Source organism: Anser anser, assembly GCF_964211835.1.
Source record: "Anser anser genome assembly, chromosome: 19".
Taxonomy (NCBI): Eukaryota; Metazoa; Chordata; class Aves; order Anseriformes; family Anatidae; genus Anser; species Anser anser.
In genome coordinates, this window is record NC_139740.1 from 14,432,558 (window position 1) to 14,445,184 (window position 12,627).

A 12,627-nucleotide genomic window follows, 5' to 3' on the forward strand; every position below is an offset into this window, starting at 1 on the left:
TGTGTGTGGGGGGGTAAATTTTATTGCTCATAAATTACTTTTTCCATAAAAAAATTCTTTCAGGTTACATCTTGCAGGTGCCACCAAGCCAGGAGGTGCAGTGAAGCCCCGGGGGGCGGCAGCCCCTGGTGTGGGGCTGGAAGAGGACGACGCGGGGCCGGCGGCGAGGTGGACCCTGGGCCTGAACCCTGCCTGGCCACAAGCCCCCAGCCCTATCCTGTGGCCCCGTGCCCCAGCGGAGCCCCTTCCCCTTGCCCCCGTCCGCCTGTTGCCCTCACACTGGCTGGTGCCCCCCTAGCTCCTGGTGGGACCCCCCCACCCCAAGAAGGCACGGCGATGGCTGGCACCGCACGGCTGCCCCCAGCCCCCGGCTGATCTCCCCCCGCCTGCGGCATGGGCACGGACAGCAGGCGCTGCGCAGCCCCGGCACTGCATTTCGGGGTGTCACTGGTTTGGACACGCTTCGGGCCAAGGCGGTGGCAGCTTCCCATGCACGATGTGGCAGCCGTGGAGCTGGAGGTGACCGCCCCAGGGATGCGCAGCAGAGGAAGCAGGAGGTGAGCTCTGGTGAGCGGGGTGCTGGGGACACCGTGCCACGGCCAGGAGAGAACCGTGCCCTTGGGAGCAGACGGAGGCCTGCTGGTCCCAGGAGAAGATGCTCCCCACCAGGGCACTCCCGCAAACCACGGGAGGGGCACAGCAGCAATCAGCCATCGAGCCTAACTGGGAAGCAGCCTTAATGTGGAACCCCACAGGCAGCGGCCGAGGCATTCGGGTCTCTGCTACCTGGGCTAAACCTACCGTCAAAGCAACCACCGAGGGGGGGGTCCTCTGAGATCTAGCAATTAAAAAGTGCAAAAAGGCAAATGGAGCGGGAGGCAGGACCTCAGGGCACTGCCCTGTGTGCCCCGCTGGTGCCAGCCGCAGGCACCCGGCTGCTGGCGCAGCGAAGATGCAGATCCTGCTGGGAAAACCCATTCCCATTTGGGCAGCACACCCCGGTCCCACAGCGGCTCCTGCTCCTCCTGCGAGGAGGGTGGGGGCCGGGCAGGGGGCTCGGGGCGGCGTGCCCCCTCCTGCCGGCAGCTCTGCGCAGCCAACGCCGTGCAGCGCGCTCGCTCGTGGGCGCGCACCCTAGCAGTAAGCTCAGCGAGTATACGTGTGTATATATCGGTCTCATGCAACCTTGGAAGAGAGGAAGGGAAACCAGCGAAGCAAGAGGGCTCAAGGGGCAAGCCTGTAGGGGAGCGCTCCTTCAAACACCGGGTGCCCCGTGGCCTGGGCACCGCCTCCACCCCAGGCACCCCACGGCACGCATCCACGGAGCCCGCCCCTCCTCAAGTATTTCCCTAGCTTATATCTTACAGCAGTACCGTGACACCCCGCTGTGCACACCCGCCGTGGCGCTGCAGCAGCTCCGGGAGCAGAGGCCGGCCCCGTCCCCAGGCTGCAGCGCTGGCACCAGCGGCCGAGGTCCCGCAGGAGGCCGGGCACTGGCTGTGGGGCTCGGCCCCCCCCCCTTGGCTTGTGGGGAACCGGGGCTCTCCTGCCTGCCTGAGGGCTCCCGCCCAGCCGGGGGGGCCCCATCTCCCCTCTGCCATTGCTGCTACACCCCGGAGAGCAGGGAGCCCTCGGGGAGCCGCCAGCTGAGGCCGTTCTCCCCAGCCCTGCCATCTGCTGCTAATCCTAGAAGCAAACCTGGCTACAGGAGAGGTGCCGAGAGCGCCGCGCTCCCTTCTGCACAAGCAGGGGTCAGGCCAGGGGCAGCGGTTTAACCCCCTGCCTCCGAGAGGAGTAAGGACCTAGAGAAGGGCGAGAATTAGGGCACTAGCTTTAGCCTTTGGCTTTCGAAGCAGCAGGATTAAATAAACTCTGCCTAAAAATGAAGTTCTGGGGAGGCAGACATGCACCGGGCGATGAGGAGGCGGCGTGTGCCACCCGGCACGGCGGCAGCGCTCCCGGCCTCAGCTGATGAGCGGAGCCGAGCGGTCGTTCGTCACGGTCGGCTTCAGCTGGACGTTGGCAAAGGGGTTTCTGCAGGGAGAGAGGAGGGCAGAGTTTAGCAGAGGCTCTCACCGTGCACGTAACGGGGCCTGCGAGGATGGGGCAGTGAGCGATGACCTTGGCGACACCCCAAAAGCTCTGGCTGAGGAGGCGAGGCTGCCGCGGGCTCCGACGGCTGCAGCCGGAGCCCAGCGCACCCCCTGCAGCCGTGGGCACCTGCAGCCCCGCTCCCCTCCACCAGCCCGGCCTCGGGCAGCGTTTCTGAAGCGGTGAGGCTGGAACTGCTCTGCCCTGCCCAGCCCCTCGCCGAGATGTCCCCGCACTCTTCCATGCCTCTTACGGTTAAAGACGTGGTGGACGTAAGCGACGAGCCGGCGAGGTTGGTCAACGCGTGATTTTCTCCTACCTTGCTTTTCAGCAGTAACAAAGCCGGGCTCTTCCAAAGGGAAAAACCAGGGACGCGTGCAGGGAGCTGGGGGTGCTCAGCCCAGGGTGCACAGAAGCAGGAGAAGCTGCTCCAGCCCCCGGGCACCTCCCGTACAGGGGAGCCCCGAGGCAGCTGCAACATGCGCGGGGTAGGGCTCACTGCACCCTGTCTGCTCTAAGGTGTGCTGGGACCCGCGGGCAAAAGCAGAGCTTGCAGCTCCGGGCCAAGCTGGCCGGGAAACCTCAGAAGCAACAAAACCTCCAAGGGGCAGAGAGCAGAGAGAGGGGAGGCTCCTGAGCCGGTTCCACCCCGGCTGTCCCAGTGCCATCCCGCAGCCTCTCCCGCTCGCTGGCTATGGAGGTACAGTCTCTGGCAGGCAGATCGCCACACGCAGCACCTGCAACAGCGCACGGCCCCAGCACGCATCCTGCACGCCCAGCACGAACCCCTGCATCCCTTCCTGAGCACAAGCAGCCCCTGGTTGTTGGCCAGCCCCCAGCCTCTGCGCCCACCCCTCTCCAGGAGCCGCATCAGCTACAGCAAAACCTGCACACGCCTGCAGCAGGGAGCTGTCAGCCGCCTGGGGCCCTGCACACCCGCTCCCCCAGCCCTTCCATGCCTGAGCTGGCGCCGCAGGCACCCTGTTAGCAGGACAGGCATGAACATGGGGTAAGGTGATGCTAGGAGCAGCCGTGGTTATCAGCTGCCCCCACCTGGAGCAGAGCCCGCGGCTTGGGAGACGTCTCCGGCATCGGCAGAAGGAGCAGGAGGGGCCTGGTGCTCCCCCGGCACTGCCCCCAAACCCCTCGCCATGCCTCACCTTTTGAAACGTGCTTTTGCCTTCCCCAAAAGATAAATGGCTTTTGCTTAAAAATAGGGTAATTAATTTCCCCACCTAATTAATGCAGATTCTTAGATCACTTTTCCCCCTAGGATGCCAAAATAGATTCTCGAGACTGAAAGGATAGAAAAGGTTGCTTTGATGAGTCACCAGGGGTTATTATTTAACTGGTTTTGTTCTGGCGGAGAAGAGCACTTTGGCCAGGAGCCCACGGCTCAGAACCACGGGGAAATCATCGCGTGGCTCGCAGGGGGCAGCGAGGGGCTGCCGCCTGGCTCCCCTGTGCTCCACAGGGGCCAGGCACTGCGCAAGCAGACCCCGGGGGGGAGTTGGAACAAGGCGGCTCCGAGCTGCGTCCCCAGAGCCGGCCTGGGGATGGCAACGGCATCTACAAGCAAAAAGAAGCTGCTCAAAAAACTTCAAATTAGTGACAACGTGTGGTCCTGCCCTGCCCCGGGGACAGCGCAGCAGCGTCCAGGGGTGATGCGGTGCCACTGGGGCAGCGAACACCAACAACCTACAACCAAAGGGATTTGTTACGGGGTCAGGAGCAGGGCAGGCAGCGGCAGGAGCGGGGCGAGAAGCCGGGGGCCCCCGCAGAGGCAGCGTGACACCAGCAGTGCCCGGCGATGCGAGGAGCCGTGCAGCGGCAGCGGGGTTGGATGGGGGGCTCCCGTCACCGGGACACGGGGACAAGCGGCACCGTAGGCGTGCAGGGTGGGCGCAGGAAGCCGAGCGGTGGCAGCGTCCCCACGCACAGCCCCGCGGTGGCACCAGGTGCCCAGCGCCCAGCACAGCGAGGGGCACACGGAGACCATCAACTTACTAACTACGGGCAGGGGCATCTCAAAACCTGGCCACTTCAACATCGGGGCTGCAAGGGAAAGAGAAGGCAGGTTGTAGGACACCGGCACGCTCCGCCGCCTTGACGGGAACAAAGGGTGGTGGTTAATGAGAAGAACCGGGCGGACACCGGCTGCGCCGCACGCATCTCCGGGCAGAGAAAGGAGGAGGGAAAAAAAAGGAGGAAAAGTGGGATTTAAAAGTGGGAGGAAAAGTGGGATTTATTGAGAGCTGCGAGTCCGGCAGCGCGTCGGGCACGGCCCCTCGGCACCATGCGCCCTGCGAGGATGGGAAGGAAACGCATGGCCACAGCCGGAGCCAACCTGCGGAGAGGAGCGGGCGGCACGGCGGCAGGAGGAAGGGAGGAAGGGAGGGGGCTGCTTCCTTCCTGCGGCCCCACCAGGAGCACCCCTGGGAGCAGGAAGCAGGCGGGGGGCAGCCCCGCTCGCATGCAGCGCAGCGCTCGCAGCGAGGCTCTCAGGGGACAGCCAAGATGCAGCACAGAGGGGAGAGAGCAGAGAGCGAGCGGTTAAACAGCTTTAGCGACTTAATTCAGCAAAGCTGTTTAAACAGAAACCGGGCAGACTTGCAAACTGAGCACAGGCATGTGGCATGGAGGGGCTGGTTTGGGCCCCTGTCATGAAGGGATGGAGAAGGAAACAAAAAAAATGGCATGGCAATGCAGGCTGTGATGGGCAGCGCACAGGCACGGCAGCCGAAAAAGACACCGAGGCCCAGCTCAATGCAATAAATAAAACTTTTATTCAAACAATAACTCAGTACAGGGCACATTTCTCTCTGGCTTTTAAAAAAGGTTTCAGCACTTTACAGTCTCCATACAAGTTTTACTAGGGTGGGTTTTTTTCCCCCCCTCTACATTCAGTCACTCAGCATGAAATATCCTGGGTTAAAAATCTTTAGCAAAATTATGACATCGCTGCAGGAGGGTCTCGGTACGGTATGCCCATAGTCTGGTATATAAAACAAAAACTTGTCCGTGTGTATTGCCAGCAATGTCCTAGTAAACAGGCATGTCAGAGGTTTTAAAAATCACATCAGAAAAAAGGAAAGCGTGTAGAGCTTTGCAGCGCAGACGGGCGCTGGCGGTGCCGGCAGCCCCAGCCCTGCCTGGGACGGACACACAGACACGGCCGAGCCGCGCGGGGCTGCGAGCACGTCCCGGGACTGCTCTGCCCGGCCCCCCGCACTAAAGGTGAGGTAACAATACCTTGCTACAAAAAAATATAGATATTTATAAAACAACAAGGAGGAACCCCTCGGGGGCTGCCGGCCGCCCCAGCGGAGAACCAGCCGTTCCCCGTGGCCGGGGGCTCGGCGCCATCCACTTCTCCTAACGCAGCCTTCGCGGCTCGGCTGGGGGGAAGCGGATCCGAGGGGCCGAGGGGACCCGTGCCCACCTCGTGGCCAGCCCCGGGGCTGCCCCGTAACAGTACGTACACCAGAGGCCATGCATGTGGGCTCCGTTCCGGGGAGCTCTGCCCGCGCACCGCGGCGTGCGAAAAGCCCCAGAGGAGGGATAGTGCATCTCTAACATTCACAAAGTAGTACAAAAACTGGGTCCCACTAAAAGTGTAAACTGCATCCAGGCTGCTTCAAAGCGAGCACAGACCGATCGGCAGTTTCTGCTCTGAAAAGGCTTCAGAAACAAGGGCACTGTGAACACCAGGGAGGGGTGGAGAAGCACCATGGTTTCCTTGAAGATCGCGAGAGTTTAAAATCCGAAAGTAGAGAAAGAGAAACAGGGGGGGAAAAAAAGGGGGAGAAAGAAGCAGAAAGCTCTTCCGAGCAGCACGGTGCCGCCGCAAGCCCGGTGTCCTCACACCGTTGATACCAGACTGCTGCTGCCGCTGCGGAACAAAGCAGAGGAGGCTGCCCGAGTGCCCGGTACGCTGCCCCGCGGGCGGCAGCCGAGCCCAGCTGGTGCCGCTCCGCTCGCCACCCAAAGTTTTCATTTCTATCCCAAAAACCGAGCGCATCCTGCCCTACCCACAAGTGGCTCCGGGCCAGGGACAGGCGGCCCCATGGCGTGGGGCTGCCAGCACCGAGGAGGGAGCGGGGGAACCCCGAGAGCGCCGTTGGCTGCGGCCTTGCTTCCCAGGTTCAAACCCGAGAGGCGGCTGCGGAGATGTGATGCTCTCCAGAGAAGCACCAACCCCATGGGGTGCGAGGTCAGGGATGGCTGGGGCTGGCCCCAGGACCTGCCCTGGGTCGTGCTGTGCCCCAGCAGGATGTGCACTGCATCCTTGCACAGCCTCCTCCTCGCCACCGCCTGTCCCCAGGGCTGGCGGGCAGCAGGGCGCAGACTCCCCCCAGGGACACGGCTTCGCCCAAAGCCAACACCAACAACTCATTTTCGGGTAACGCCGCAGGAAGGTGGAATCTTACCTGCTAACCGACCTCGTCCCGTAGTCATCGAGACCCTGCGGGGAGGAGAGGAAGCGTGGTGAGAGCTGGGTTGTGCCCCTTCGGCCGCCACCGGAGGGTCACGGGAACAGCCCAAAGTGCATCGGCGCCCGGGGATGCTTGGGCCAAGACCAATGCATTTTGAGATGAAAGGGAGAGGATGGAGATGGCTTAAATGGGATTTAGACAGCAGGGGTGAAGTCTCACCGCTCTTTGGAGAGAGCCAAGGGAAAGCAGCAGCCGAGCATCCCGGCTCGCTCTGCCCTGCCCCACCTTGGCTCAAAGCTCCAGCGACTTTCGAGATGCGAGACACTTGAAAAGGGAGCAAAACTCTGAGAAACATCAGTGAAATGCTCTGTGGAAGAAGGTGTTTGTGCTGTATTAACTCCCACCAGAAATCGCACAGGGTTTTGGACGGTTTTCCCTTCAGCTGGTGCTCAGTGGCGGTCTGGGGGGGCTGGAGGGCAGCAGTGATCCCCGAGACGTGTGGGAACGGGGCTGGGAGGCGATCCCATGAGGATGCTGCACTCCAGGTGAGGACATGCCCCAGGGTCTGGCCACGAGCAGCTCCACTCCCTGTGGCAAACAGGAGCCTTCCAGGAAGGATCCGAGCTGCTGCTCTCTGCCACTTGTGTTCCCACTGCCCCGGGAATGATCCTGAACACAAAACCCCAAATCCATCGGTAAACCCTGCCCTGGCCTGGCTTCCCCTGGCTCCACTGGCATGGACTGGGGCTGTGTTTCTGTCCCATCCCCTGCAGAGACGGCCAGGCTACACTGCCCTCGTCACCACGCGCACCGTCCCTAACTCCTCATCCAAGAAGCCCTGCGCTGGGTTTGGACACTGCTGGCGGGGGAAGCCCCGGCCAGGTCTGCCCCAACCCTGAGCCCCAGGTCCCCACGGGACTGTCACCGGTGTCCAGTGGCACTCGTGTCCCTGGAGCCACCAACTGAGCCAGCACGGCCAGGAGAAAACGCTTCCAGCTCCCTGTGAGCAGCTCGTTTCTGGTGGGAGGCTCCCACGGAGTTGGCAAGTGTTGGCCATTGGGGGCTCGCGGTGCCGTTTTGTGCCATCGCCCCTCGTGTCCCGCCTGTTCTGCACAGGCGAGCCCAACTGGCCCATCCTCCCTGTCCCCACCTTCTCTCCTGCCACTTCCCCATCCCGTTCACCTCCAGGGAAGAGACTCAGAAGGGGACGGGGTCCGGCCAGGCACGAGGGGGCCAGGCACAAGCTGCCCGCAAGCCCCAATGGCAACCTTGCGCACGTGCGGACTTACAGCTGTCGACCTAGCGTAAGGCTTGTAGTGGGCGGAGGGTGGTTGGCAGAGGCCACTGGAATAGTCTTTAATTGCACAACCATAGGGCATAAGGTAGTCCTACAAACAACGAACACAGGCCTGTTGGAGAGGAGCCCCCCATTCACCGGCACACGCTCTACACCATGCTAACACCAAGCACACGCTTTAACGCGTTTCCTTCTGCTTTAAAACACGGGTAGGACCAAGAAGCTGCACGCTCCAGCAGAGATCGAGGCTCTGGGGCTCGCTCAAGCACCTCCCATTTTTAAAAAATCCCCCCCCAGCACCGGAAAAGCCGTGCGGGCAGTCAGGGCTCACCTGGGAGAAGGCGGGCACGGCCACGCTGTACGGCCTCTGCTTGAAGGTGTTGACGTTCTGCGACGGGAAGGCTTGCGAGGACATGCCGTAGTCGGGCGGCGGGATGGCGATGTCGTCTTTGTCGAGCAGGTTGCCCGTGCTGCTGCTCTTCCCTTGCTGCAGGCTGAAGGGGGGCAGAGCGGGGCCATCAGCAGCAGCCCACGTCTGCCACCGAGTCACCTCGGGCAGCAAGCCGCCGGTGGCACCGAGGATGAGCGCGAGATGCACAGAGCCCTTCGTGGGGGACCCCTTCCCTCCCTGCTCCCCTTTGCTCCCCCATGCCTCCTGTGCGGGGCAAAGCAGAATATCCCTGTTCTGAGGCAGCACCCTGCTCTGGAGAGGGCTGGGAGAAGCAGAGGGTCCCCGTCCCGCAAAGCCCCCGCAGCCCTGCCCGGTGCTGGCACGCGGTGCTCCTACCTCGTGTGCACCCGCTCGCTGCCGTCGTTGTCGAGGACACGCGTGTAGGAGAAAGGAAACCAGCCCCTCCTGAAAGGCAAAAGGCAGGGGATGAAGCCAACCTGATGCTTATCGACGGAGGTGTCAGAGAAGGCTGAGCCCTCCTGGAGCCAGCCCCGGGGGCAGCGGGGTTCGGGGCGGCCGCGGCACTCACAGTTTGGTTTTCTCGCTCTCCCCGTAGTGCCACCCATCCCTGGCCTCTGGCACCAGCAGCGTGATGAGGTCACCCTCCTTGAAGCTCAGGAGGGTGCTGTTATCTCCGGCAGCGTGAGAGAAAATGGCCTGCACCCTCGTCCTGCCGTTCCTCTCAAGCCCTGCGGCCATGGAGCTGGAGCGCGGCAGCGTCTTGTTTTCGGCTGGCAGGAGACAAGGACCAACAAGCGCCGAGTCCTTCACCCGTCACCGTGCCCGGGCACAGCCCCGCATGGCCGGGTCTCTGGCTCCCTTACCCTGCCCCCAGTACCAACACCACTTCTGGTGGTTGATTTGCACCCCTGACACCTCTCTGATCCATCTCAGGATCCAGCCGCTGTTCTCGGCATCATCCAACAGCTCCATAAAGGAGCAGCCTCCCTGTAGGAGCCTTCCCTGCCTGCCTTCCTCCCCATTCCTCAACGTTTTCCTCCTGGAAATCCCACCCGGGGGCCAAGACACCGCTCTCCAGCGAGCTGTGCCAGAACCTGGCTCTGCTCGGCTCCCAGCACCATGTCCAGAGGTGCAGAGCACCACGGCAGTGGCACGCTGCTCGTCACCACCCCACCGCTAACGAAGGGACCTCACCGCTAACGAAGGGACCCCGCCACCCATCGGGGTGACCCGCAGCCCCCCCGGGGGTGGGGGAGCCTCACCTGAGGCGTAGCTGTTTTTCGGCGGCACGTTTTTGCGAACTGGAAGCGTGTTCGAGTAAGAGTCGCTCAGCTGCTTCTGAGGCTGGGGAGGAGATAAAGATTTGGGCTGTGCTGGCTTCACCTCAGCCCAGTGGTTGTAATCGTCACTGTCTGGGCCTGAGGCTCCGTTCACCACCGGCATGGCCTCCTGTGCCGACATGCGCTAGGGAGAAAGGAGAGGAGGGGGGGGAAGACGGGAGATGTCTTCATCAGCAGGGCACCCCCAGCAGCTCCCCGGGCAGGGACGCAGTGCCAGGGAACGCGGCTGACGGCAGACCAGAGCCCGAGCCCGCTGGGTTTGGCCTCCAGCTTCCTACCTGATACAGACTGCTGGGGAAAGGAGCAGGGGCACCTCTACGGCATCTCACCGCTCACACCCAATAAATCCCTCCCGAGCCCTACTGCTCAGCTCACGCCCCGACATCGGGCACGAGACCCCCTTCGGAAGGGCGTTTCCATCACGCGAGGGTCACCCCAAGCACCCTTCTCCCGAGGGTGCCTCAGCACGGCCCCACAGCTCCGGTCCCAGCCCGTGGGCCCCCCGCAGCCCCCCGACACCCCCGGGCAGGACGGAGGAGGGATGCTGCTCCAGATCCAACCCCAGCCTGCCCGCGTCCCGGGCAGCGCACCCCGGGCTGCCCAACCCCATGCACCCGCCTGCGCCCATCCATCCAAAGGCAACTTGCTGAGGAGCACGGTGCTGCTGGCCTGGGCTCATCCCTCCGGCTTTGCTCGGAAGGGCAGGACAACCTCCACCTCCCGGGTACTTACTCCGACAAAAGGTGCCAGCTCCGGGGGGACAGGGAGAGGTTTGGCACCGGGGATGGGGTCAGAGATGATGAGGTTGGACTTGGATGTAGACAGAGGGCTGGGCATGATGGTGCCATTGCTGCTGGCAGCCATCTGCTGCATCAGCTGTATGGCGCGGTCCGGGATCTTGTTGGGATCGGAGCACGACTGCTGCCACAGGGGGAGCTTCTGCGTCAGCATCTCCTTCCCCTGCGAGGGAGAGAGCGAGGTGAGAGGGTGCAGGGAGCGAGGCGTGAGGGTGCAGGGACCCGCGGCAGCACCCGGCCCTGGTAGGGAAGGATCTGATGAGAGAACGGCCACGTCTGGGCAGCACGACTGATGCGCTCCTCCACACACAGCACAAACAAGGTAAAACACGGGGATTTGCTGCTTTCGGGCTCCGAAAAATATAAAATCACTCCGGTCACAAAAAAACATAGAGGGAAGGGGAAGGTAACTCGGTCCCCAGCTGACTGAGATCCCCCATGTGTGGCAGCTCGAGAACAGACGAGCTGCAGGGAGCGGGGCTGTGCAAGAAGCCAGTGGCCATGCAAGGAAATAAAAGCTGCTCGAAGGCTCTGCCATGGGACAAGCAGCAAGAGCAGCACATGCGGTGACGACCATCGCTGTGTCCCTGCGGCACAGCGCCTCTGTGCCCATGGCCCTGTTCCCCACCAGTAAAACCCTGATCTAATAAAGCTGCGGGTCGGGAGGCCCAGGGACACTCACGTCACAAACCGCAGGGACACATCAAGGCGGCAGATGCCCGTGACACCTTTCCTGCACACGGAGGTGGAAAGATCACACCCATGCTGTGTGCTGGTACCCACGCCCCCAGGGATGAGCTTCGTGCTCGGGGCTGCTCAGCCCCAACAGCCTCCAGCGCTGCTTCAGGGCCCGGGGCCACCCGGCACGCTGCTCCCAGCCAGGCAGAGGCAGCGCTGGCCTCATCCTTACCCAGATAACACAACCATGGCTCAGGACAGCGCATCCCATCTTGTGACTCCCCGGGAGCAGACGTCCAAAACCACGCCGCGGTCACTCCCCAGCCAAACGCACGACACAGCCCCCGTGCAACGCACCGCATGCACACCCGCAGCAGAGCTGAGCTGCAGGGGGGGGACGTTACAGCCCCACACGGCCTTGTGGCTGCCCTCACAGACACGATCGATCCCGATGCATCCCAACAGGCTCCTGAAGCCAGTGCAGAAGCCCCAGAAGGTTTCCCTGCCATCCACCAGGGACCTCGCTGCCCGGTCGCCTGCTGCTGGTGGCAGCACCCAGGCAGGGTGGCAGCACGGTGTTTCCAGCTGGCCAAGCCTCCGCGTGGGGCCAGGTGCCCACGCTGCACCCACGCAGCCCCTCCTGCGCAGCCGCCTTCCCTGCCCTGCTGCAGCGAGCGTTGGGCTTGGCCACGCTGCGGCCACAGCGGGGCTGCTGGTGCCGGGGCCACCGCATCTGCCGCCCCCCCCCCACCTGCCCCAGGGGGGATTTCTCCCTCCTGCACCTCGTCCGGAGTTAGCATACGCTGGTGGTTGATTCAGCCCCTACCGCAGCCGGGGACGGTGCTGACTAAGCCCATCTCTTCCCGTTGCTCCCCTGCGCCAGGCGCGGCGGTGACAGATGGGTGCCACGAGTGCCGGGGGGCGGCAGCGGGGAGCGAGCAGGAGGGGAGCACAAGGCTGCCGGGAGCCACGCGCGCACCCAGCCCTCGTATGGGCTCAGCTCCAGCACGGTGCTGCTGCATCCCAGAGAAAGGGGCCCCAGTCCCCGTGCAGGGGATGGGGGCGGGCGGCCGGGGCTGCTGCTCTCGGCTCCGTTCCCTCCTCTGCGATGGCCAGGGGGTGATGAGGATGGGAGGGAGCCCTCCCGCTGCCCCCCACAGCCCCGAGCTCCGCTCTGACTCGCAGCAGGAACGCCGCTGCTTTGCGTTTCTTCTGCTTTTGCAAACCCGGAGCTTGTGCACGAGCAACTGGGTGAGCCCCCACCCGGGTGAAGCCCTCAAACCGCAGCGACCGAGTGCTCAATGGGCACAAGGTGCACAGGAGGGGGAGCGTGGGGGGCTGAATCTGCGTGACCTCCCCGCACAGATGGAGTCAGGCCATGGCTGGCGCTGCCCAGGAGAAGCCAGAGAGCGACAGGACACCCTGCTGGGCTCCAGCCCTGGTCCCATCTACCCCACACAGCCTGAAGCTGCCTCAAAACACAGAGCAGCGCCCAGGGGAGACACGCACCCATCAGACCGAGGGCAGTTCCGTGCAAGTGGGGAAGCACGGGGGGCACTGCCGGTGCATCCCCCCC

The 12,627-nt window shown here is 63.3% G+C and overlaps 1 protein-coding gene across 6 annotated transcripts in view; it reads right to left on the reverse strand.

Moving 5' to 3' along the window:
* Positions 1-12,627, reverse strand: part of BAIAP2 (BAR/IMD domain containing adaptor protein 2) — a gene marked incomplete at its 3' end in the record, with an annotated part of 43,507 nt that continues 30,880 nt past the window's right edge. The window contains exons 8-15 of one of the 6 annotated variants that reach the window (XM_083804958.1): positions 10,309-10,536; positions 9,499-9,700; positions 8,805-9,006; positions 8,612-8,680; positions 8,156-8,318; positions 6,522-6,556; positions 4,099-4,146; positions 1-2,034 (exon numbers count right to left, since the gene is read on the reverse strand). In XM_083804958.1, the coding sequence (XP_083661084.1) occupies positions 4,119-4,146; positions 6,522-6,556; positions 8,156-8,318; positions 8,612-8,680; positions 8,805-9,006; positions 9,499-9,700; positions 10,309-10,536 (927 nt within the window). Of the gene's footprint in view, positions 2,035-4,098; positions 4,147-4,857; positions 5,984-6,521; positions 6,557-7,816; positions 7,916-8,151; positions 8,319-8,611; positions 8,681-8,804; positions 9,007-9,498; positions 9,701-10,308; positions 10,537-12,627 lie in introns of those variants that run through there. The other 5 variants (XM_083804960.1, XM_083804959.1, XM_083804956.1 and 2 more) reach the window with 5 other exon arrangements.